The sequence below is a fragment of the Fusarium odoratissimum genome (genome assembly GCF_000260195.1).
Source record: "Fusarium odoratissimum NRRL 54006 unplaced genomic scaffold supercont1.7, whole genome shotgun sequence".
Taxonomy (NCBI): domain Eukaryota; kingdom Fungi; phylum Ascomycota; class Sordariomycetes; order Hypocreales; family Nectriaceae; genus Fusarium; species Fusarium odoratissimum.
Window position 1 is genome coordinate 577,982 of NW_022158693.1, and position 21,423 is coordinate 599,404.

A 21,423-nucleotide genomic window follows, 5' to 3' on the forward strand; every position below is an offset into this window, starting at 1 on the left:
TAACTGTTCATCTCGTTCCCTTTGTCAGAAGAAATAAAAATCGGACAAATGTTCCACGAGAACCTTGTTTCAACACGATCGAACGACTAGCGGATTCACCTATTCATCCATAGCACTATGTTTGCTGGTAGCCTGTGGCTTCTCTGGGTTGCCTTCACACCTTGGCTCTTCTCCACGATTGATCTTGGGATGCCATAGGTAGGTGTGCAGAACAACATAGCAAAGATTTCAGCCTCATCTAATACTTTGTTCGGAGGAGATAGTCCATATCGGTAACTTGTTCGCACAAAGCCATTCACACAGAGAACAGCAGATCCATTCCACTGATATTCTATTTTGTTGAAGAATTGGTTACCGCATTGTTCACACCGAGGACGTGCGTCGCGACCATGGAACACATTGACGTTGCCCTCGAGTCACTGTCTGTGTTCACCATGCAAGATCTTTTATATAAGGCATATGGTGCCAGTGAAGGAAGCAAACAACCAAGATCTACGGTTTTCACGGAGCAGGTTTATGGAGATTTTGCTTCTATTTGAACAAATCTATCAAACAAATTAATGCAGCAGCCTTGTGTTGAAGTTCTTGTCTTCTACCAAGAACAAATCTCATAGCGCTCAAAATGGCACCTCATCGTACATACCACGACCCCGATGAGGAGATCGGGTATATCCCACTACCTGATATATCAACCCATCAGCTTGACCAACTCACGGACCTGTTGTGGATGGATCCAGGAGTCAACATAGCTGTGCCGGATAAAGACTGGTTGCTAGACCAGCAAGCTCGTGTAGCTAAACTCGACAAATCAAACCGCCGTTCCACCAAACTCTTGGCCCGTCTCTCTGCCAAACTTGAAAGTCTGTCTTACACACTTGGTGCTGACGGTTCGCCAACAGCATGTCTGTGCCCAGCCCATCATGGTCTTGACCCTAAGTTGATCCGGCGACTTATGCTCTTGATCATCGTCGAATGCACTGAACGTATCCAAACTCTGCGCACTTGGCGACAGCGTATCGCTTATCCCAGTGCTGTTATCGCATGGCTGGATCGCATCGATGCCGTGACTGGACTTTGGATCGGTCGTAAAGCTTTCAATGCCACCTTTGGCTACGAACGTGTTTCGCCCACAAACCTCGTAGTCAAAAGCAAGTGCGAAGCTTGCATCATGTCGGTCATTGGTGGTAGACCTCAGGTGCTGAGTGATCTGCGAGCGACATTGACTACGCGACGGGATCGCCACATCGACCGAGGTGGTAGAGATCCAAGACTTCTCCGACTTATTGAGTCTTGGATATCACACCAGCATGCTGATAGTCGTAGGGCCATTTACACTGGAAGTGCTGAGATCAGCAAAGAACTGAGCAATCTGATCAACACCATCAACTGCCTGAGAGAGGAACGCCCGGGATCTCAAATATCTCGATCTTCATATCGATCAGGTAATAACCATCCATCGAGAGCGTATGAAGAAGACGGTAGGCGCGGCCGTGCTCGTACTCGGCAATCATCTCATGAACAGTCGTCTCGACCAAGCTACAGCATCCACAGCCAGGAGGACAGACGCACATTTCTTCGTCCAGAATCAAGATCTAGTCAGTCGAGTGCTCAGTTCCAAGGGGACGAGCAAAATTGGATGGATGAAGACGTGGACTACCAAGCGTCGCTATGGATGGATTGTCAGATGCAACAGCGAGGACTTACGGCCAACGAACGAAGACAACTCTTTGAGGACGATGTGCATCCCGCCTTCAGCGACTATGCAGAGAGTGTCAGGAACATGTCTCTCGGTGATCGATTGCAGAGGGACTTTGCGCCTGAGCAGAACAAGAGAGCAAGCATCGTGCCAGATGAACAGATGGAAACATCATCTGTCTACAGTAACCCAAGTGCCGTGCCACCTCCTCTTAGCTTCAGCAGAGGACCAAGCCCCCCTGATACCACTGCCGGTAATAGCCCTGCGGAAACTGAGTGGGTGCCTGTCTCGGTATTTTCGCTCCAAGCAAGTGCTGCAGGCGGTTCACCTCCTCGTCAAGACACTGTGGAGCCGACCAATGGAAGCGGTCGAGAGTCTACTACATACGCCGAATACCAAGCACATATAGATTTCTGTCGGAAATACGGATTCAAGACGGGTCTCTCGTCTGAAGATGGGGAGCCATCAACTCCTCGGCCACCACGGGGTGGAAAGCAACGAACTTCGGTCGCTCCATCAATTGCAGCGTCGAGCGTTTACTCTTCGCATCCTGGGTTTAGACACTCACAAGAGAACGTGGGTTCATTAGGCGGTCAGACGGGCCTTCGGTCATCACGTATGTCGACTCAGAGCCAGCCCAAGAAGAGTCTGTGGGATCAGTTGCGGGAGGATAGACGACGACTGAGGGAAGATAGTGATGAGGAGTAGATGGAGTTGATGCTTTCCATGGAGTCTGGGGTTGATGTGTTGTTGTTAGTTTGGATATACCCTGGGAAACAAACATATAGGATACACATGGCAGAGCTCTGCAAATATAATTCCTTTGTTTATTAGATTCGCTCGTTGATACATTATTCACATCTTGATTGTTGACTTGTCACACCCGAACCCCTGCAGTAACGGAACCAATTCGACTTGGACCACAGAAGATGCTGTTGATCCCGATGGTGATATGCACTTAGCTATGGTTTGCTCTAATATCCCGTCCCTGGCCTGAAGTAGCCCTTGATATATCACCGTATTCGGACTCGCCTTGTACCCTATTTTCAGTACTAGAAATCTGCCACTGTTGACAAGTGGCAGTGGCCTCTCGTTCTTTTCCCAAGTCTCGTTGCTAGGCAGGACCTGACCGCGTGCTTCTCTTCTTCACACAGTACCTTACCTTACCTAACCTTAGGACAGTCGCCTTCATCTCCCCTCTCAATCGTAACAAACAAAAGCTCGAGTTTCTCCTCTTCTTCGCCACAACTAAACCCCAATATTTACTCGCCTGGCCGAGAAGAGCGTGGGCATTCTTTCACTCTACTCTACCTTCATATTGTTTCTTTCATATCGCTTTTCGAGCTCTGTTGTCCCGTCACCATCCTTCGCACCGCTGTTTGCACCGCCGTTTCTACATATCGCCGTGTTTATAGTAGTACACCCGCTTGTGCCGCCTTTATACAGGTTCGTTCTCATTTGCTACATCCCCCCCTTCATCCGCAAGAACTAAACAAAGAAAAGTCGACGCTGTAAGCCATGTCGTGGGCCCCCAGCAGCCGGGATGGTGGAGGCAGCACGCCTTCGCCAAACGTCAATAACTCGCTGCAGCGCATCCAAGGCATGGGAAAACTCGTTGGGATTCAAACCCCAAATCAGCAGCTCCTGCCTGCGGGCGCCGTTAAGCAGCGATTCCTCGGGTCGCAAGGGACATCGAGTAATGTAGATTGCACTCCTATCCAACAGGGCTATTGGAATAGGCAGAAGGGACTTCGCTCTCCTCTTCCTCTCCAAGGCAGTGCGACCGAGGCGGTTCGTATTCCTCCGCATCGAAGGCCTTCCAAAGATGTCGTGCATTCTCCTCCTGCTCAGTATCAAACGCCTGTGCAGGAAGTTGTTCGCGCTCCCTCTCACCAAACACCTGAGATCGTTGATTCGGAAGGGACAGATGACTTTGAACATAGCTCCGTGGGCACTTGGAGCTCACCTAAGGAGCAGTCGATCGGTAACAACTCGTCGGAATTTGCAGGTGCTCCCTTGCCAGCACCCTTGCATATCATCCAAGCTGCTGCCACTTCAACCGCCCTCGTTCTCCGACAGCGATCCTTCAGCACCGCATCCATGGCGCTGAGTGCTGTTCCACTGTCTTCAGATGAAATGGCCGCATGGAATACTCCTCGACCATATGATCATGACAACGATGACGATATGGCCCTGGTCCAGGTCAATCCGAATTCATTGACAGCCGTGGAGAAGTGGGAGACACAGCAAGAAAGCTATCCCATCTTTAACCTTACCGAAAGCCGTCACCCTCGGGTGGATGATTGTGATATCAATCCTGCAACTGGCAAGCTAATCCCTCCACCGCGATACATCAAGATTCAGAAAGACACCCAGGCCAGGCACAACTGGCGCCGCGCGGTGACCAATTCTGAAGGCTATATCGCCCGCGAGCTGGATTTGCGCAAAACTAAGAAGGAGGAGATTGAGCGTAAAAAAGAGGAACAGAAGTATGCGAACATGACGCACGAGGAAGACAAGTGGCCTGATGCAGATTGCACTCTTCGGCCCGTCCAGCCTGAGGACTTCCAGGGCATCGCAAACATCATCAATAATGAGATGCAGCGAGAAGGTTCGCAGGTCTACCTACCCAAAGTTAACTGTGCACATATTGCAGAACTGTACAACGCTTGCACGTCGAACCGTCGCCCTTTCATTGTGGCGATTGAATCTCATTGCGAGATAGCCAACCGTTCTGGATGGTCTAAGGCCGACGAAAAGCGTTATCAGAAGCTCCTTGGATATATGAAATCCCACGGAGCGTCAGAGATCCCAACCATCCTTGGCTTTGCCTTTGTCGATGATTCTCGACAGGATTTTCTAGGCCATGCATGCCAGGGAGCCAGATTTTCTGGGCAGATCAAGCTCATCGTTGACCCAGAGCATCGCCGAATGCTCGTCGGGTCGGCACTGCTGGACAGAATTTTGTTGTCCACGTCTATATACCATCGTAGTCTTGTGGACTACACCTGGGATTGCTCGGAGCCCCGAAAGACGTACGAAGAAATTCCTGCACACAATGAACGAAAGTACAGCAAGCTGTACTTGGAAACATTCTTTGATGGCGAGGGCGATTCTCGCATTGAGTGGACGACACGTCTGCTCGAGAAGTACGATTTTGCGAAGGTTGCGAATTTCAAGGAAGCTGTTAAGCATGGAAACCATCCAGGCGTCTGGAAAGACCTAGTTGTATGGGAACATGAGGCACGCCCAGCTTCAGAAATTGTGGAGTAAGAGAAACATTGATGTACTAGAGCCATGGCTATTGAGTTTTGGGTGTCTATCGTGATGGTAATTGCGTGGCAGGGAATGTTTGGGCCAAGTTCGAGTGTATTGACATGTAAAGCAGCGTATGTAAATACAGGACGTCGATAGTATTTACAATGTTCATGGGCGTCAGATTATGTAGATTATCCCTTAAATAGTGGCGGTTGAGGCATAGCATACGAGAGTGGTGAAGTTGGAGGGGGTGAAACTGATCAAGCGAGCACCAATCACGTGGAGCCATGAGAGCCGCAGGCAACTGAATTCAACGACCTTCATAGTTCGGTGATGAAGTAAGAAATCCTTTAAAGGCCAAATAACCGACATAACTGCCTAAGAACTAAGTTGGAGTGCTTTGCTTGTCCTACTATCGAGTTAATTCAATACACGACTCGTGAATCAAAATGTTGTCAATCCTGCGAAAAGCCCGGCTCAAGGACAAAGAAATGCGAATCCTGATGCTGTGAGTATTTGACCACGACCTGCTCCATTAAGGATTTTGACTAACTCTTCATAGCGGACTGGATAATGCTGGAAAGACCACAATCGTCAAGAAGGTTATGGGAGAGGATGTCAACACCGTAAGCCCAACATTAGGTTTCATCATCAAGACAATTGACTACGAGGGGTAAGAAGGACTTCATTCGTCATATAACACCGCTGACAGGCCTTACAGGTACAAATTAAACATCTGTGTGTGACCTCAATATGCCGACTCTATGAGATGAGCTGACACCCTCAGGGGACGTGGGTGGGCAGAAAACGTTGCGCTCATACTGGAGAAACTATTTTGAAAAGACAGATGCTTTGATCTGGGTTGTTGACGCAACAGACCGTTTACGCATTCAAGACTGCAGAGACGAGCTTCAAGGTTTACTCTTAGAAGAGGTGCGTGCTATGACACGGCAACGGTCGCATAGTCACTGACAAGTGGTACAGCGTCTTGCAGGGGCAAGTCTGCTTGTTTTTGCCAACAAAACAGATGTTGAGGGATGTATGACGGAAGAAGAGATTCTCTCAGTATGTTCACGTCACGCCATGCCATGTTAATATGATCAAGCTCACCATGATACTTAGGAATTACAACTGGAATCGATACGGACACATCGATGGCACATCCTGCCATGCAGTGCCATGACTGGAACCAACCTTGAAGAAGGACTATCGTGGGTGGTGGAGGATGCAAAGAAGCGACTGTTCCTCTACTAAACGAGACTGGCTCAACCAAATAGTTCCTGTTGGCCTCACAACAGGATGTCCTTTTGCAAAAGCAACAAACAAACCACAAGGTGTGGATAGCCGCGAGACTTGGAAGCAACCAGCCGTATAGCGCGGATATGCATAAGAAAGTCAGCTAGCTAAAACGTTGAAACCCGATATAATAAACTCGTTACGCCGGGCAACGTAAAACGTCCCGCAAAACTCTACAGCACGCAATCTGTACAGGCCTCATCTAGCGAAGCGCAGGGGAGCGGGAGAGCATCAACAAGTGCCGCGTGCAGCTTGTGCTAACCTTACAAGGTCGTATTGTCGATCGAGAAATCTGAGATAACCTGCTTGCGTGGTCTGAGGCATAAGAAGAGCAAGATACGTACTGCTCACTTCGTACACGAACCAAGATGTGACAAGGTTTAACGGATTCAAGCCATGGTTTGGGTTTGTTATTGTAGTGGATCGCCCGTGGGGAAAAGTTGAAAGTAAACAAAGGATGACGTTTTGTATTGGTCTTTTGTTTATAGCGCATGGAACACAAACATGTGAGTTGAGTGAGGCTGAGCTAGGTTGCCTATGATATCAATTGAATCTTCATCGTTCCGATTCTGCATCATGCAAGTGATGAGACGAGGTTCATGCATAATTTGCATGAGATCGAGCTCTGATATGCACCAAGATTAAAGACAATCCCGTCCGTTGATGGCCGCATTTGCGCCGGAATCTGTCAAGCAGTCCCTCCCTAGCGAGCGGGAGCGATTGCCCCTGAGACTTCGGGTTGCATGGGCGCTACAGCGGCCCCCTCTCATAGCGGGTTTTAGAGACAGACACACCTGGGGACGGTCATGAACCAATAAGGTCGCAGAAGCGCCAAGTGAAATTTCCACTGCAGCTAACAGACATGATCCCATCCCAGTCGAGTGACCCATTATCAACTTCCCATCAGCACCACATCTCAAGGCTACGTTAGGCTCTTGGGAGATAGCAGAAACAGTCTATAACACCTGCTGCAACCTTGTGCGTAGGATTGCATTGTGTATTTTCCTGCCCGCGCTTACTGTGCTATCCAAAAAAGCCAAGGGCCCACGCCGCGCCGTCTTTCTTCTAAAACATCCACCCCCTTCCGTGTCATGTCCCAAAGGCCCCAGAGCCATGTCCGACGAAGTCTCCCAATTTCTCGAGCAGGTCGAGCGCCTGCGTGGTCAACAGATCGAAGAAGACGAAACGAGAGCTCGTGAGCTTGAAGAATACTTGGCTGCCAAGCGAGAGAGACAAGCTCGTCGTGAAGGTGAGAAAAGAACAAAAAAACAGAGAAAAATGAGAGCTTGGGCGTCTAGTGTTGCTTGCAGCTTGACTCCCGCCCGAGAGGCTTTGTTGCTTGCACTGATGGCGTTCCCTCTTCCAATTTCCAGGGCAACATCCTCCGTCGTACACCCGTTGTTTACTTTCCGTTATTGTATTCTTATTTTACTGGCTTACTCATGGTTTTGTCTTGGCTTTGGGATGCATTGATGCTGAAATCACATAATCACCGATGGTGTCCTCTTGCTAACCACAATCACCACTGACAGAACGTGCACGATCAATCTCACCACAAAAGTCCTCCCCTGCAAACACTCCCTCACCACGTTCGAGTCGTCGTAGCGTTCACCTATCCGAGGCATTGAGGCTCGACTCCCCCGGTTTGTCCAAGGACGACGCCGCCTCGCCATCATCTGAGCCTGAAGCAAAGCCCGAAGCTCCAATGGATGTCAGCTCCTCTCCGACCAAGGAGAATGAGTCTCCTGTTGATGTCGATACCAAACCCGCGACTACACCCGCCCGTTACTCTACATTATCATGGCAGCGGCGACCTAACTCCCGCAGCGGCTCTGCCCGCCCGTTGAGCATGCTCGCAACCCAAAATGCGACCCAGCGGTCGTTCATTGGGTCGCAGGAGTCTTCCCCAGCTCCAGCTTCAGCCACTGAGCAGACTTTCTCGAAGGACCAGATTGCTCATGCCCTCGGATCCAAAGACCCTTCATGGTTTCGCCAAACAGCTGACCGTGGGGCTAACTCAGCTGCTTACCGAAAGAACCAAGTCGAGGATACTGATCGTTTGGACATGGCTTCTGTCAAGGCGCAATTACCAGGCATGACAACTGAACAACCAAAACCAAGCCCACCGGCTGAGGAGCCCGTCAAGGAGCCTACTAAGGAACCTGCTACTCCTACTAAGATGAGTTTAGCAAGTCCTCCAACGCTGAATCCCCCAGCCTTTGACGCCGGTGAGGATAAGTCTGTGGGAGACCGCTTCGGAAGCATGTCAGGGCGTGTATCTCCTACTCGATCCAACTCGCGATCCAACTCGCCCACCAAGGGTATGGGCGGATTTGTTCAGAGTGCCATGATGAAGAGGTCGGATAGTGTTAAGCGATGGAGCGTTACGAGCCCTCCTGGTCTGAACCGCGCCAATTCGATCCAGTCGAACCAAGGCGGCGGTCTATCTGCAAATGCGCGACCCCAGAGCAAGGGGCGACCTGAATCAACAACGCCAAACTCGAGCCGGCCAACATCTCGCCATGGAGAGTCTGATAACGAGGTTACACCAAAAGCCCCTACAATTGAGACTGCCATGGAGGGAGCACCAATTCCTACCAGCCCTTCCAAGACTATGGATCCTCGAAGGTGGAGTCCTACAAAGTCAAGTTGGCTTGAGAGTGCTTTGAATAAGCCACCTGAGTCACCTAAGACTCACCACAAATCGAGTTCATCGCAGCCAGCTTGGATGGCAGAGCTGAACAAGAACAAGGGAGGTGTTCCCGGCGCTGAAGGAACAACACGGCCTCGCCCAGGGTCTATTTCTCATAAGCACCAAGTTAGTATCGGAGGACTTATGAGGTCTACGCCTATGGGAACCGCTACAAAGATCAACACCACTGGCCTTGGCGGTATCTACTCTCCTCCCCCCGGTGGTAACCGACCCTACAACCACGGTGCCGGTTTGAGCATTTCTAAGAGTGCCCCTAAGCTCGAGCCTGGAACTCCAACTGAGGACAAGGCTGCCAAGGTTGAAGCCGAACATGTTACTGATCCTGAGCCAGTCCCGGACCCTGAACTCACCGAAGAGGAGAAGAAGGCATCGGGACCTGCCAAGGATGAGCCGGTCATGAGCCCCAGAGAAGTAAAACCATTTGCGCCTGTGCCCAAACCTAAGCCTGAGACACCCCCAAAGAAGGATTTCCGCAGCTCATTGAGGCATCGGCCAACAGGGTCAGAAGCGCCAAAGACCCAAGAACCTGAATTCAAGAACGTCTTCGGGACTCTTCGCAGAACCAAGACACAGAACTATGTGGCTCCTGATGAGCTGAAAGATAACATTCTTAAGGGCAAAGCTTCCCTCAGCCAGACAGGTGGTCCAAAGAAGACGGAGAGAGTGGATGAATTCAAGGAGGCTATTCTGAAGAAGAAGGATGACTTTAAGAAAGCTCAGGTCGAGGGTAAGGGCATCTCAAGGAGCAATACTCCCACGAACGATTCGCCACTGCCAGAGGGCCTTGCCAGAAGGGCTGAGATGGCGAAGAGAAAGTCCATGGCTGAACTAAAGTCACCACCCACACCGAGTAAGCCAAGTTCGCCCAAGCCGACACCAGGCCCCAAGAGGATACCCAGCCAGACCCCTTCTTCGCCCAAGCCCGCTCCTGAATCCGCCCCAGAACCCGCTGACGAGGGTCTAAAGCGAGTAGTTACCGAATCTAGCGCGAAGCCGGAGGAACCGCGGGCCTTGCCAGGCCTGCACAAAGAAACGAGCTCACCTGCTAGACTACAAGGGCGTGTAGGAGGTAAGCTCGCTGGACGGTTCAACCCAGCCCTCGCCGGTATGCTTGCACGAGGACCGCCACCCATGGCTGCCAACGGGGGAAAATCCTCAGACGAGTCTGATTCAAAGGGAGCTTCCACCGAAACAGTTACAGAACCTTCTGCTCCGGGCCCGCAGCTGACACATATGACTAAGGGTCGAGCACGAGGCCCCAGAAGAAAGGCCCCGACTTCAGCTGCCCCTAAAGCCGCCTCTGCAGCATCAGCAGCTGAACCAAAACCTGCCCAAGAAAAGCCCGAGCCTGCTTCACCGAAACCCGTTGAACTTGTCAAGGAGAAGCCAGCAGAACAGACACCTCCCCAGAAGGTGGAGGAATCAACTACTGCCCCCCTTTCAATTCAACAACAAGTTGCTGCCAAGGCTGCCATACGAGGAAAGCCTACACCCACAAAACCCACGCCTATCAAGCCTCAAGAGGATGAACCTCGACGATTCCAGACTCGTGATGAGCAAGCATCCTCGTTCTCTTCCAGACAGACTCCCAAGAGTGAATTCCTCCCAAGTGATTATCCCTCACCACTGAGGATCCAGAAGACTGGTGATGCCGCTTCACAGCCTGGCTCACCTAAGAAACTTGACAACAACCGCATGTCTCGATTCATGGACCGCCCATCATCAAACGGCACGTCAGAACCTGCCAAGGAGCCAATCCGTCTGACGCATCAGCGAACAGGCTCTCGGTCTCCTGTTAAGATGTTCCAAAGGCCACTGCCTGAGCCTGAGCCCTCATCCCCAACAAAGGTTGATAGTGACCCCGTTGTCTCTGTAAAGAATGCGAGGGCCATGTTTGGCGGTGCTGCTCAACCCCCACCTCTGGCAGCGAAGCCCTCGTGGGACAGAACAGAGGCCTCAGGAGTACAGACACCACCAAGAGCTTCTCCTCGCCCCCTTCCTGACCCCGGACGATCTTCTCCTCTACAAATCAACAAGACTCCATCTCGAGCGGCTACCCGTCCCTTGCCAACACCCCCTACTAAGGAACCCCAGACTCCTCAAGCCCCGCAGACCCCCAAGCCTCAGCAAACAGCTTCAACCGCACCACCAAAGACCCCCAGCCAGGGCAGCGATGTTGCTAGTCTATTGACAGACTTCTTTGGGCCAAAGCCTTCAAGGTCTGAGTACAAGGTAGATGCTGCAGAGCTTCTTGCAAACCGACCACCAACGGGCCCCCTGAAGATCCAGAGTCTCAGCTTCCAGGTGTTCCAAATATCTGCAGAGGGCAAGAAGACACCTGTTTCGGCTCACAACGAGCGCACATTGTTTGAGCGAGAGATGTACATTGCTCCCCACAGCTTCACAAATGAGGCTGGCTGGAAGCGCCTGGAGATCTATTTCTGGGTTGGTGACCAGGTTCCTGAGTCGGCTGCTGACGATGCTCTTCTTTTCGTCCAGAAGGAAGCCAAGGCATTGGGCGGTAAGCTTGTCAAGATGCAGCAAGGCAAGGAGACAACGGAGTTCTTGCAAGCTCTTGGTGGAGTTGTCCTGATTAGACGCGGCTCAAGCAACAAGTACGACTCATTGGCACCCAACATGCTCTGCGGCCGGCGCTATCAGGGCCAGGTCGCTTTCGATGAGTGTGATTTCAGCCCATCGAGTCTCTGCGCAGGATTCGTCTATATTCTCACCAGTCAGGGTAAGGCCTATATCTGGAAGGGACGAGGATGCGATGTAACAGAGCTGAGTGCGGCGAAGCTCATCGCAATTGAGCTTACACTCACTGGAGAATTAATCGAGGCCGACGATGGCGATGAGTCTGAGTCTTTTTGGAAACTTTTTGAAAGCGGATCAAAGCCTCACTCGGCTGATCATTGGAGACTTAAGCCCAACTATGCCAAGTACTGCAGCAGACTCTTCTGCTCGGATGCAGACACACGGCAACAGGTATGTTGATTCACATTGGCTCAAGCTGTCAACGTACTAATAAGCACCAGGTTTTTGAGATCGCTCCCTTCAACCAGCATGACCTCTCTCCCGAGCACATATATGTTCTTGACGCATTTTTTGAGATGTACATCATTGTTGGCGCCCGTGCTCAGTCGCAATACTCGTCTTTCCGCAACGCTCTCGACTTTGCTCAAGAATATGCCATCCTTGCCGCGGGCATGGAGGACCGCCCTTTTGTACCCATCTCAACAGTCGTATTGGAAGGTATTCCTCGGGATCTGAAGCGTGTCTTCCGTTTCTGGCGAGATGACTTGAGCCCTACAGCAACACATACTAGCTCGGCTGCTATGGGAACACCGAGACGGGGCCGAAGTCTGAGGGTCGTATCACTAACGCAAGCACTGCAAGCGCTTAGAGAGTAAGCTTGTCGGCGCATTTGCTATATACAAAAGCTGGGCTTCATCGATTTCTTGTGTGGTTTTTAGTGTAGCGATATTTCCTTGTAATTGGTCGGTCTCGGAGCATGGCGAGATATAAGGCAGGTCGGGCCTGGCGTTGAATCTCGTTTCTGATCCTCCGGTTTTGGCGTGTAGATGATGATAGACGATACCGAATGAAACACGAAAAGTGTGCAAGTTACATACAGATCTGTATGCATGTGAATTCCCGTGACACTAGGGGGAAGCGATCGACATCCGCATATGTAATGTATATACGTCTATTCATTCCGTCATGCGACTAAATTCTGAAAACATCTTGTGAGCCCGCCTTATGAACCTAGGTAAAACAAACAAGCGCAAACCCGCCAGCAAGCAAGCTCCAGTAACGAAAAGCAGAAACAGTTAAACAAAAAACAGTTGGGCTGAGCTCAAGCCCGTAAACCTAACGAGCACAAGCCGCCTCATGCATGCGTCTATGGGGGTATCAAAAGGCTGCCTCAAGTCTTTGCATCCGACGTGACTCCCCGTATGGCAAACTCCTTATCCCTATCCTACCCAGTCTTCTCCCTCCTGCTCCTCCTCCTCCCCCTCAATAATTTCTTTTTGTTTGATAAGGTGTGCTCAATGCGCCGAGCCATTTGTGTCGACGGCTGAGCTCTTGCCAGTTGTTGAGTCAAGTGAAGTGGGCACAGCCATGGGCTGGCCGCGGGCCTTTGCTGTGAGAGTGACGAGTTCGTTGAGCATGAGTTCGCGCGTTGTGCGGGTAAGCTCGTCGACGTCGGCGGCGGTCAAGTTCTTGGTGGGAATCGGCTTGAGAACTACACACAGTTAGATATTTGGGCAGGTGAACAGAGTAGTTATACGCACCCTTGACGGGGATCTTTCCAGATTTGAAGGTGAGAGTCTTGGGGTGCATGATATGGCTATAGTTTGCGACAACGCAGGGCACAATGGGCACACCGGCCTGGACAGCAAGGTGGAAAGCACCCTTCTTGAAAGGCAACAGCATGGGCTCCTTGGCGTAACTTCGAGTGCCCTCGGGGAACATGTAGACACTCTGTCGCTTGGACTGAATCTCACTAGCAGCGCCCTTCATAGCCTCGCGGGCATCCTTGCTGTTCTTGCGATCGATAAAAATGGAACCGCTCAACGACATGAACCAGCCGAGGAAAGGCACCTTCTTCAGCGAAGCCTTAGCAGTAACACTGCAGTACTTGGGAAACACGATTCCGAGCATGAGAACATCGAGTTCTGTCTGGTGGTTTCCGATAAAGATAGCCGGGCGCGTAGTACCGAGGACATTATCGGGGTCCTCAACGACGAACTCAACGCCAGTGGTGTAGCGCATAACGTGGTGAAAACAGCGGCCGACAGCCCATTGCGCGATCTGCTGCTTCCCGACGATGGTGAGGAAGATGGAGGCGAGGACTCCGTAGGCTGCGACGGCGAGGAGAGAGATGTAGGAAGCGAGACCGCGGGCGGCGAAGGCGGCTTTTGGAACGACGAGGGACATGGCGTAGAAGAAGATTGTGAGGGCGGCGTAGCCGAGGAGGAAGTAGAGGAGGATATTGGAGATGGACATGATGGGCGACGACGGATTCTGCTCTTTGGTTGAGGAGGAGGAAGGGAGGGAGGGAAAGACAGGTGATGAGACAAAGTGAGACACCAGCAGAGGAGAAGTAGAGTTTATAGGTTAAAGACTACAAAGTAGGAGGAGGTCAGCTGGGTTATGGATGGATGTGGATATGGATATGGATATTGGATGGATCTGGTGGATTGTATGGGTTTGGCGGGGGTTGGTTTGTTGAGTGGGTTCAATAAAAGTGTCAATTCTAGCGATGGATGGCGGGGTCTTTTTTTTCTTTCTCTTTCCATGTCTTGGACCAGACACTGAATAAGTCACTAATTCAGTCAGTCAAGAAAGTATACTATATACCTTAGAGGATGAGGGATTAATGTACAGACATAGTCAGATCACATTCACTTCTAAGGAGCAACTGAGTTGTTGATTAGTTAGTTCCATGCTCTACAACAGCCGTTGACACGGGACGGGAACGTCTTTGATTGGGAGGTTGTCATTGGTTGGGTGATGTCACAGGCAGGTACAGGGTGTTCGTTTTTATGGCTTGTGAAAGTCGGCACCGAGGATGAGGAACAGATGACATGACATGGATCCCGCCTGACTCAGCGGTTTGTTTGGTGCTATATTATATCCGGTTGGGACAACAATAGTTGGGGATGGGTATGTCCATAACTCACACCATGCAAAGAATTAAATGATGGAATGAAAACACCTTGTAGAACTCTTCTCTCCTCTTCTCTTCTTTATGCCTTGACAGTTGATTCGAATTGTATTGTATCGAACACTGCCATATATAACACCTAGCATATCTACTATTGAGGTTCAGATGATGCCGTAAAGTACCAAAGTTCATCTTAGATATCGTATGATATCCTCTAAAGACTCCGATCCTATGTGACAAAAATATTCAATAGGTTGGAGCATATACTATGATATTTTTTAAGATGAACTTGGTGGGCTCTCAGAGCCTCGCGTCCCTGAAACTCCGAGGCCATGTTCTATACCGATTGGAGTGATCCAGTCGAGTACAGGAACAAGTTGATTGTTGCTCTCAGTCAGCCTAGAGTCATTTCAACGTTGCATCACTGTCTTCACAATATCTCTACTTTAAGAAGAGTCAACTTTTTAGCTATAGTTGTCTTTTCAAGTGCTCTGAAGTGTTTGAACCTCTGGCGTACTTGATAGAATTGAACTACAGGGAGCAATATGTCAGCTCCATGTAGAGTATGTGGCAGCCTCGAACAACCAGACTTGTTCATTCGAATACTTGTTCCACGGTTAATGGTCAAGTAACACCTCCTCTCGGTTTCAAGCGGTCACTCTAGCAATGCAAAATAGATCCATTACATAGAAACACAAAATAGCTGTCTCTTGGCTTTGATCACGGGATTGTCCGACCACACTCTTATTGGCTTCCTTCCGTGTAGTACAGTACCATCTGAGTCTGAGACATGAAACTTACAGAAAACGCTTTCTTTCTATAATAGTACAGTTATGTATCCTGTCAATGTAGAGTCTTATACTAAAGATGCAAATCAACTTGAACATACTCAGCATTGTCATGCCTGTATCACGTGGGCCCTATCGGATACTCTACCGGGTTGCGATAGCTACCTGGAGCTAAGGTGTCGAGCTAGTTCAGGTAGATAGGCACCTAATGTAACCGCTGTAAGCCAGACCCAAACTCAACTCCACCACGATCTATCATCACCATTCATTCTTTCGTTCTCCTTGGAATCTTTCATCCCATTGCAACATTTGCTGGCTTCTCATTTCTGCCTCGGCTACTCTATTACAGCCCCGTCCAAGCCGTAACAATCTCTGGCTCGACTTTCGAAACTCGCTTCAATTCGCCTGTCACTTGCTTGCTTGCTTGCTGGCTCGCCTATCTCCTCTCTTGGCTCTGTTCTCCCCTCTTAAACTCAATTTAAGCGCAGTCTGCCTGCGCCTTTGCAAGCACCCAGCCGGCATATGATGCGCGCATCCCGATAATCAATCGCCATGGCTTCCTCCCGCCGAGGACAACCGTCTCTTTCCGTCCGCATGCCTTCGAACCAACCTCTCGATCGTCCTCCTATCGATGCTCTCTTCCTCATCCACTTCGACGTCAAGGCCGGATATACAATTCTCTGGAAACAAAATGCTCCTGGTATCGACCTCGAAGGTCTTGTCGAATACAAATCTCTTCCTTCCGGGTTACACACAGTCTCCGAAGATCTCATCTACTTCGTTCACGACAGCGCCCATGCCGGACTCAGTGCCTTTGTTAACATGCCCTGCGATGAGGAGGAGGCACGAAACGCGAGAATGTTTGCCGTCGGAGTTCTAGTTCCCCTGAGCTATGGTCGTTTGGGGCGCGCTTGGAGGCATGCTGAAGGACTGAAGGAGATGGCTGCGTACGCAATCTACCCAATGCGCAATGGACTTGGCTGACGTGTTGAACAGGAAACTGGCCGAGGATCGCAAAAACACAAGCATACTCGAGGAATATTGGCTTGCCAATCGCGAAAAGTCTGGAAATGGCAATCGTCGACTCTCAGGAGAGACACCCGTGAGCTCTCCGTCTCTCAACTCATCACCTTTCCCCCGCAAAACCCACAGCCGCAACCGATCAGCTTCCGACGGTGCCTCTCTAATACCGCCTGGCAACAAGCTCTCACCATATCACCCTGCCTGGAGTTTGACTAGCCTTCTGGACAAGTTTGGTCCGCTCATCTTTCCTATACATCGCGCTGCTTTACTGCGGAAGCGTATTCTAATATCATGTCATGCACCAGTCCATGAAGTTTGTGATTTTGGTATGCCATATCCCTTCAGCTAGTAGCTTTTTATTAATATTCCTAGTATACAACCTCTCTGTTCTTTCCAATATTCCTCTATCTGTCACAGATATACTTCCAGGATCAGCTTCAACGCAGCGTCTAAGACCGCTTTTCTCTATTGGTGTTCATGATATACCTTTCCTCATGGACGACTTTGAGGCCTCTAAGAGGCCCCGCAATGATGAAGATGTGATAGATGACGAATCAGGCTCTGGTTGGATTGCGTGCACCACCGACAGCATTCTCGCTATGAAGGACACACTATGGGATATGCTCGTCACTTTGCCTCCCGACTACTCCTCTAATGCTACAGAGCGAGTCTGGCCCGTGGTCGAATGCCCTCGCGGACAGCCTATCAAGGCGACCCAGCGAGATCTTCGTCGTTTTACCACTCTAAAGAACGGCCTTGCCCGTCTTGCAGCTGCGAGCCAGGTCCCTAGCGCGGTCCCAGAGTCTCCTGAAGAGGAGCGCTCTGCGCGTAGATTTTCTACCCAGTCGAGTCATATAGTTCGTGACCCACGAGACGACGCAGTGGAAAAGGTCGTCGAACCCCTGACATGGGCAGCTTTTGCCTACAATGGTTACATGTGGTGGGCCAGCGCTGGTGAACAATTGCGTCAGGAACAGCAAGACGAGGCAGCTCATGATGCTTCCCTGCTCGCCGATTTTGGACCCTCTATGACTATGCCACGACCAGGTTCTCGCTCTGGACAATTATCAGACTCACTTGGGTCTCTCAATGCCAGCAATCGTGCCCCTGATGGTTCTGGCGAAGCCCGGTTTGAGCTTGCTATCATCGCTTATTTCCACCGTCTCACCACACAAATACTATCAGTGTTAGCTGATCTAGCTGACAGCCAAGACGAGCCATATACTGACCATGATGATGATGACGAGGGCCTGTCGCAAGCTTCGGGCGAAAGAGCACCACTTCGCCCATCAGACTCTGACCTCGAACCTGACGATGCCGATGCTATCCGCGTAGATAGCCACGCTGTGGAAAACATGGGCCTCGACGTCTGGAGTGATACCGATGCCTTGTTCATCCGTGAATTGTCGATCCTGTACTTTGGTCGTCCCGCTCATATTGAGGGCAAGGGTGTCGAAGTCTGTGGTGTAAGAGTATGTTAAGAAGCGACCTCACTGTTCCAAAGATATGCACAAGCAAGACGAAAGCTGGTCCTACGTCTTTGGAACCTTATACTACGTATAGTCTATATCCCGAAAGGTCCTGAGAGAATCTGGAAGAAGCGATACAATAGGCGTGCATAATGTATGGAAACAAGAACGTTGCCTCACGGGCACTGTTTCAAAGGGGAAAGAGAATGTTAATTCAGGCGCTTGTTATATTATATGATGGTTGGTCCAATACGGGCTTTTTGCTCACTGGAGGCTGAGATGGAAACTGGAAAAGGTGTCTTGGTGCTTGAACGAAACAAGCCGGCTGTGGAAATAATTCGAAGTTGAATGAGAATAAGCACAACAAGAAAGAGTTATATACTGAGTGTGTGCCTTAAAGAAACCCCTAAACTCCCAACTTGTTTCTAGATAGAGAAACAAATGCCCAAGCTTTAAAGTGTTTGTCATCTTCCTCCAGACTCCCTCCCTTCCTAATACATACATACACAAGGATGATGTCGCTTCCGTATACACACATCATGCTCCTAAGAGGGGTTTCGCTCATGATTTAGTGATTACAGTACTTTTTTATATCCACAAAGAGAGACTGGTAGGCCGTTATGACTCGTCCTCAGTATCGGTATTTGTTGCGCTGGTGTCATCCTCCTCCTCATCTGTTCCACTCTCATCCTCAGAGTCGTCAGAATCCCTTCTACGGGTCTTGGGAGTCTGACCAGTCTTGAGAACGTGCATCTGTCCAGCGAGAGAATCTGAGAAGTTGTTAGCAGGAACATTCAATGATTTGTTTTGCAATTGAGACTTACCCTCTTCAGGCTCACTGATCTCGTCCTCGGCTTGCATCTCCGCTGCCTTGCTTGCTTCCTCGACAACCAATGTAACTTCCATCTTGGTATCGAAGCCGACATAGGAGTCGCAGATAACGTGCAAAACAAAGGTGTAGTGACCAGCTTGAGGAGGTGCGGCGAATTGAGCCTTGAGAGTCTGCATGTTGAAAGTAGGCTTGCCCTCATCATCGATAATAGGCTGATCAAACTTGGCGAAGTGGAAAGGAGGAACAGCCATCTTGCCTTGCTTAGAGTCGCTAAGGAAAGCGTGCCATTGAGGAGAGTGATCACGGGCATAGTAAGGTGCGTGTGTCAGAGGGGGCAGGATTGACTCCTCCTCGATAGGAATAAGCTTGCCGTCAGGGCCCTTGATAGTCTTCTTCTTGCGTCCGTTGATAGCCTCGATATCGTCCTCAGCCGGGTCAATGTCCTCGAGATCCAGCTCGTTGACAGGAGGAATGTTCTCAGTACCAGGAGGAATGAAGCGGCCCTTGATGACAAGAGAAACCAGTGACGAAGGGATAATAAAGCGCTCTCCAGTAACCTTGAAGAAAGCCCTAGATACACGGAAGAAGGGAATCTGCTTAGCGACACCAATCGCGGTCTGGTATTGCTCCTCAGTCAGGAGGCCCTTTCCAACAGCAAGCTGTCTGCGCTGTGCGTCTGGTCGATCCATAAATCGGTGGACAGGCATGTGTGTCTTGGAGTCACCTTCGATAGCACGAGCGATCTCGGGAGTGATGTGGGGAAGCTGGAGAAGAGGAGAGGCGTGGGGTGCAACAGCTTGGATCAGGTTCTGGCTGGTGTAGAACGAGTTGGCAATAGGACCAATGTTTCCGTAGGCGAGAGTGATAGCGTTGAAGGACTGGTTGAGGGCGCGGGCGATAGGGCCAACCTGGAACTTGGCCTTGGTCAGAGCAGGGTCGTCGAGCTCAACACGGCCAAGGTAAGCCCAGAGAAGGGCGAGGGCCTTTCGTCGAACGCCGTTGTCAAGATCCTCGAGAGCCTCCTTGTCCTTGAGCGACATGCCAGAAGCAGTGGGCCCGACCTCGCTTTCAGCTGTAATTCGGGACTCGATCTTGGAAAGACCAGATTCGCCCTTGTCGCCCTTCAGAATCTCCTCGAACTCCTTGCCAGCGCTGAGAGCAGTGATGATGCCGCCCTCCTCGATTTCGTCGTCGTATTGTCGGAACAGGTTGTTGGCGCTCTCCATCAGGACACCTTCCTTGGACATTCTCTTGGTGCCATACCACCATGATCCAACGAGCCAGGGCAGAAGAACTCCAAGAAGCATAGTGTACAGAAGAACGACATACTTGCCGTTACCATCGGAGACCATAAACTGAGGAAGAGCAATTCCCATGCTAAAGCTCTGTTTTCCATCGGGGTGGCCATATTGGATGTAGTTGTTGCGCACGTCTTCGTCGGTGAGCGCTTGATAGGCCTTGGTGAGTTCGACGTAGAAGTCGTTGAGGGATTCAACAGTCTCGTTCTTGGCTGGGTCAGGTCGAACCTTATCGGGATGGAACTTGAGGGAGAGTCGCTTGTAGTGCGACTTGATTTGCTTCTCATTGAGAGACTAGCAGCGATTGTGTCAGCAATGTCATTTCAGCACGAAATAGCCGTCGCGAAGCTTACCTCTGAGATACCTAGAATATCGTAAGGGTTCCAAAGCTTGGGGACAGTTCGCTGGGTGACCATAATCAGGTAGGCCATGCCAGCCATGAGGGCCCAGCCGATTATCACAAAGATAACCCGCTTGACCCTCCATTGGCTACGCTTCTGTGCTGACTTGAGCGACTCGACAGTAGCCGCATGCTCTGACTTGTAGTTGGTCTTGATCCGTGGCGCAAGCGCATCTTGGTCGCGGTTCGGGCGAAGGAGTGTGTAGGTAAGGGGAACAGTGACGATGCCGGTGAGAGTCAGGATAAAGAAGGGGAAGAATTGGCCCTATTAATTCGAGTTAGCTGGTGTCGAAGCATAGAGACAATGCCGTTCTTACCTGCTCGTCATAAGAGTAGTCGGAACTCATCTTGACGGTTTGAAGAGAGCCCCAGGGCTACTCTCAAAGCAAGCTCGAGGGGAAACGTAGCCCACAACTCAAGGCGATCAATGTATAGAAGATAGAAACAAAGACACACAAAAGCGCTCTAATAAAATAAAGAGATATCTCTTTACAAAATGAAGAACAAGTTCTCTGCCCCAAAAGAGTGTATTTTACTGGCAGATAATATTGTGCTTGTTGGGTGAGAAGGTAAAGTTAAAGAAAAGTGCTGGTGTTGTCGTTTAGTTACGGCCACGCAGCGCATTTCCCATGGTCGACCTTCGTCTGGAGTAGGAAGCGGGCGGGTTGACGGCTGCCGGTGATCGGATTATCTGTCACTCCCCACTTGCCGCCTGCACTGAATGGCTCCTTGCCGTACGCGCCACCGTGTTCTCAGTTCCAGCACAGAGGAACAATTTTAGAAAGGACAGCCACTGTTTCTTAGTACACTCAGCCCTGCAATCTATGACCTTCTAGCGCCAACCCCAACTCTATTTCGAGCCCGACTAAGGTACCTTATGCTTCAAAGTTACCGACTCAGAACGGAGCAAGCGAATTCTATTGCTTAAATAGGAACGAGACCAACTGGCCGTAATTTGACAAATGAAACGCTTGAT

At 50.4% G+C, this 21,423-nt stretch overlaps 7 protein-coding genes across 9 annotated transcripts; 5 read left to right on the plus strand and 2 right to left on the minus strand.

Moving 5' to 3' along the window:
- Positions 1-622: 622 nt before the first annotated feature.
- FOIG_05479 (uncharacterized protein) lies at positions 623-2,404 on the plus strand (the record flags this gene model as incomplete). The annotated part of the gene is made up of 1 exon (XM_031204092.1): positions 623-2,404. The coding sequence occupies one exon, from the start codon at positions 623-625 to the stop codon at positions 2,402-2,404; it is 1,782 nt and encodes a 593-aa protein (XP_031065921.1).
- A 478-nt stretch (positions 2,405-2,882) lies between these two features.
- On the plus strand, positions 2,883-5,089 carry FOIG_05480 (uncharacterized protein). The gene has a single exon (XM_031204093.1). It carries the CDS (start codon positions 3,215-3,217, stop codon positions 4,967-4,969), a length of 1,755 nt encoding a protein of 584 aa, XP_031065922.1. The 5' UTR covers positions 2,883-3,214; the 3' UTR covers positions 4,970-5,089.
- A 47-nt stretch (positions 5,090-5,136) lies between these two features.
- On the plus strand, positions 5,137-6,486 carry FOIG_05481 (ADP-ribosylation factor-like 2). Its single transcript, XM_031204094.1, has 6 exons — positions 5,137-5,462; positions 5,517-5,627; positions 5,676-5,692; positions 5,742-5,887; positions 5,939-6,019; positions 6,077-6,486. Exons 1-6 carry the CDS (start codon positions 5,404-5,406, stop codon positions 6,206-6,208), a joined length of 546 nt encoding a protein of 181 aa, XP_031065923.1. The 5' UTR covers positions 5,137-5,403; the 3' UTR covers positions 6,209-6,486.
- Positions 6,487-7,113: 627 nt separating this feature from the next.
- On the plus strand, positions 7,114-12,645 carry FOIG_05482 (uncharacterized protein). Of its 2 annotated transcripts, XM_031204095.1 has the most exons (3): positions 7,114-7,499; positions 7,783-11,951; positions 12,002-12,645. In XM_031204095.1, the coding sequence occupies exons 1-3, from the start codon at positions 7,364-7,366 to the stop codon at positions 12,374-12,376; spliced, it is 4,680 nt and encodes a 1,559-aa protein (XP_031065924.1). In that variant the 5' UTR covers positions 7,114-7,363; the 3' UTR covers positions 12,377-12,645. The 2 variants fall into 2 exon arrangements, with proteins under 2 accessions (XP_031065924.1, XP_031065925.1); XM_031204096.1 differs by having other exon boundaries at positions 7,122-11,951.
- FOIG_05483 (1-acyl-sn-glycerol-3-phosphate acyltransferase) lies at positions 12,574-14,464 on the minus strand. 2 transcript variants are annotated; one of them, XM_031204098.1, is made up of 3 exons: positions 14,356-14,464; positions 13,262-14,296; positions 12,574-13,212 (listed from the first exon to the last, which is right to left on the minus strand). In XM_031204098.1, the coding sequence occupies exons 2-3, from the start codon at positions 13,974-13,976 to the stop codon at positions 13,016-13,018; spliced, it is 912 nt and encodes a 303-aa protein (XP_031065927.1). In that variant the 5' UTR covers positions 13,977-14,296; positions 14,356-14,464; the 3' UTR covers positions 12,574-13,015. The 2 variants fall into 2 exon arrangements, with proteins under 2 accessions (XP_031065927.1, XP_031065926.1); XM_031204097.1 differs by having other exon boundaries at positions 12,584-13,212; positions 13,262-14,456.
- Positions 14,465-15,623: 1,159 nt separating this feature from the next.
- FOIG_05484 (uncharacterized protein) lies at positions 15,624-18,404 on the plus strand. The gene is made up of 3 exons (XM_031204099.1): positions 15,624-16,372; positions 16,422-16,774; positions 16,821-18,404. The coding sequence occupies exons 1-3, from the start codon at positions 15,978-15,980 to the stop codon at positions 17,927-17,929; spliced, it is 1,857 nt and encodes a 618-aa protein (XP_031065928.1). The 5' UTR covers positions 15,624-15,977; the 3' UTR covers positions 17,930-18,404.
- FOIG_05485 (translocation protein SEC63) lies at positions 16,840-21,117 on the minus strand. Its single transcript, XM_031204100.1, has 4 exons — positions 20,765-21,117; positions 20,401-20,712; positions 18,742-20,341; positions 16,840-18,687 (listed from the first exon to the last, which is right to left on the minus strand). Exons 1-4 carry the CDS (start codon positions 20,792-20,794, stop codon positions 18,536-18,538), a joined length of 2,094 nt encoding a protein of 697 aa, XP_031065929.1. The 5' UTR covers positions 20,795-21,117; the 3' UTR covers positions 16,840-18,535.
- Between the last annotated feature and the right edge of the window lie 306 nt (positions 21,118-21,423).

Excerpts from the sequence above, each read along its gene's own strand:
- FOIG_05480 (XM_031204093.1), top strand. The coding sequence starts at position 3,215 with ATGTCGTGGGCCCCCAGCAGCCGGGATGGTGGAGGCAGCACGCCTTCG.
- FOIG_05481 (XM_031204094.1), top strand. The coding sequence starts at position 5,404 with ATGTTGTCAATCCTGCGAAAAGCCCGGCTCAAGGACAAAGAAATGCGA. Across the intron at positions 5,888-5,938 it reads AAGGTTTACTCTTAGAAGAG|CGTCTTGCAGGGGCAAGTCT; the intron begins GTGCGTGCTATG and ends CAAGTGGTACAG. Across the intron at positions 6,020-6,076 it reads CGGAAGAAGAGATTCTCTCA|GAATTACAACTGGAATCGAT; the intron begins GTATGTTCACGT and ends CATGATACTTAG.
- FOIG_05482 (XM_031204095.1), top strand. The coding sequence starts at position 7,364 with ATGTCCGACGAAGTCTCCCAATTTCTCGAGCAGGTCGAGCGCCTGCGT. Across the intron at positions 7,500-7,782 it reads GAGACAAGCTCGTCGTGAAG|AACGTGCACGATCAATCTCA; the intron begins GTGAGAAAAGAA and ends CACCACTGACAG. Across the intron at positions 11,952-12,001 it reads ATGCAGACACACGGCAACAG|GTTTTTGAGATCGCTCCCTT; the intron begins GTATGTTGATTC and ends AATAAGCACCAG.
- FOIG_05483 (XM_031204098.1), bottom strand. The coding sequence starts at position 13,976 with ATGTCCATCTCCAATATCCTCCTCTACTTCCTCCTCGGCTACGCCGCC. Across the intron at positions 13,213-13,261 it reads TGGAAAGATCCCCGTCAAGG|TTCTCAAGCCGATTCCCACC; the intron begins GTGCGTATAACT and ends AACTGTGTGTAG.
- FOIG_05484 (XM_031204099.1), top strand. The coding sequence starts at position 15,978 with ATGGCTTCCTCCCGCCGAGGACAACCGTCTCTTTCCGTCCGCATGCCT. Across the intron at positions 16,373-16,421 it reads GGACTGAAGGAGATGGCTGC|GAAACTGGCCGAGGATCGCA; the intron begins GTACGCAATCTA and ends CGTGTTGAACAG. Across the intron at positions 16,775-16,820 it reads CCATGAAGTTTGTGATTTTG|TATACAACCTCTCTGTTCTT; the intron begins GTATGCCATATC and ends TAATATTCCTAG.
- FOIG_05485 (XM_031204100.1), bottom strand. The coding sequence starts at position 20,794 with ATGAGTTCCGACTACTCTTATGACGAGCAG. Across the intron at positions 20,342-20,400 it reads ATATTCTAGGTATCTCAGAG|TCTCTCAATGAGAAGCAAAT; the intron begins GTAAGCTTCGCG and ends AATCGCTGCTAG. Across the intron at positions 18,688-18,741 it reads GATCAGTGAGCCTGAAGAGG|ATTCTCTCGCTGGACAGATG; the intron begins GTAAGTCTCAAT and ends ACAACTTCTCAG.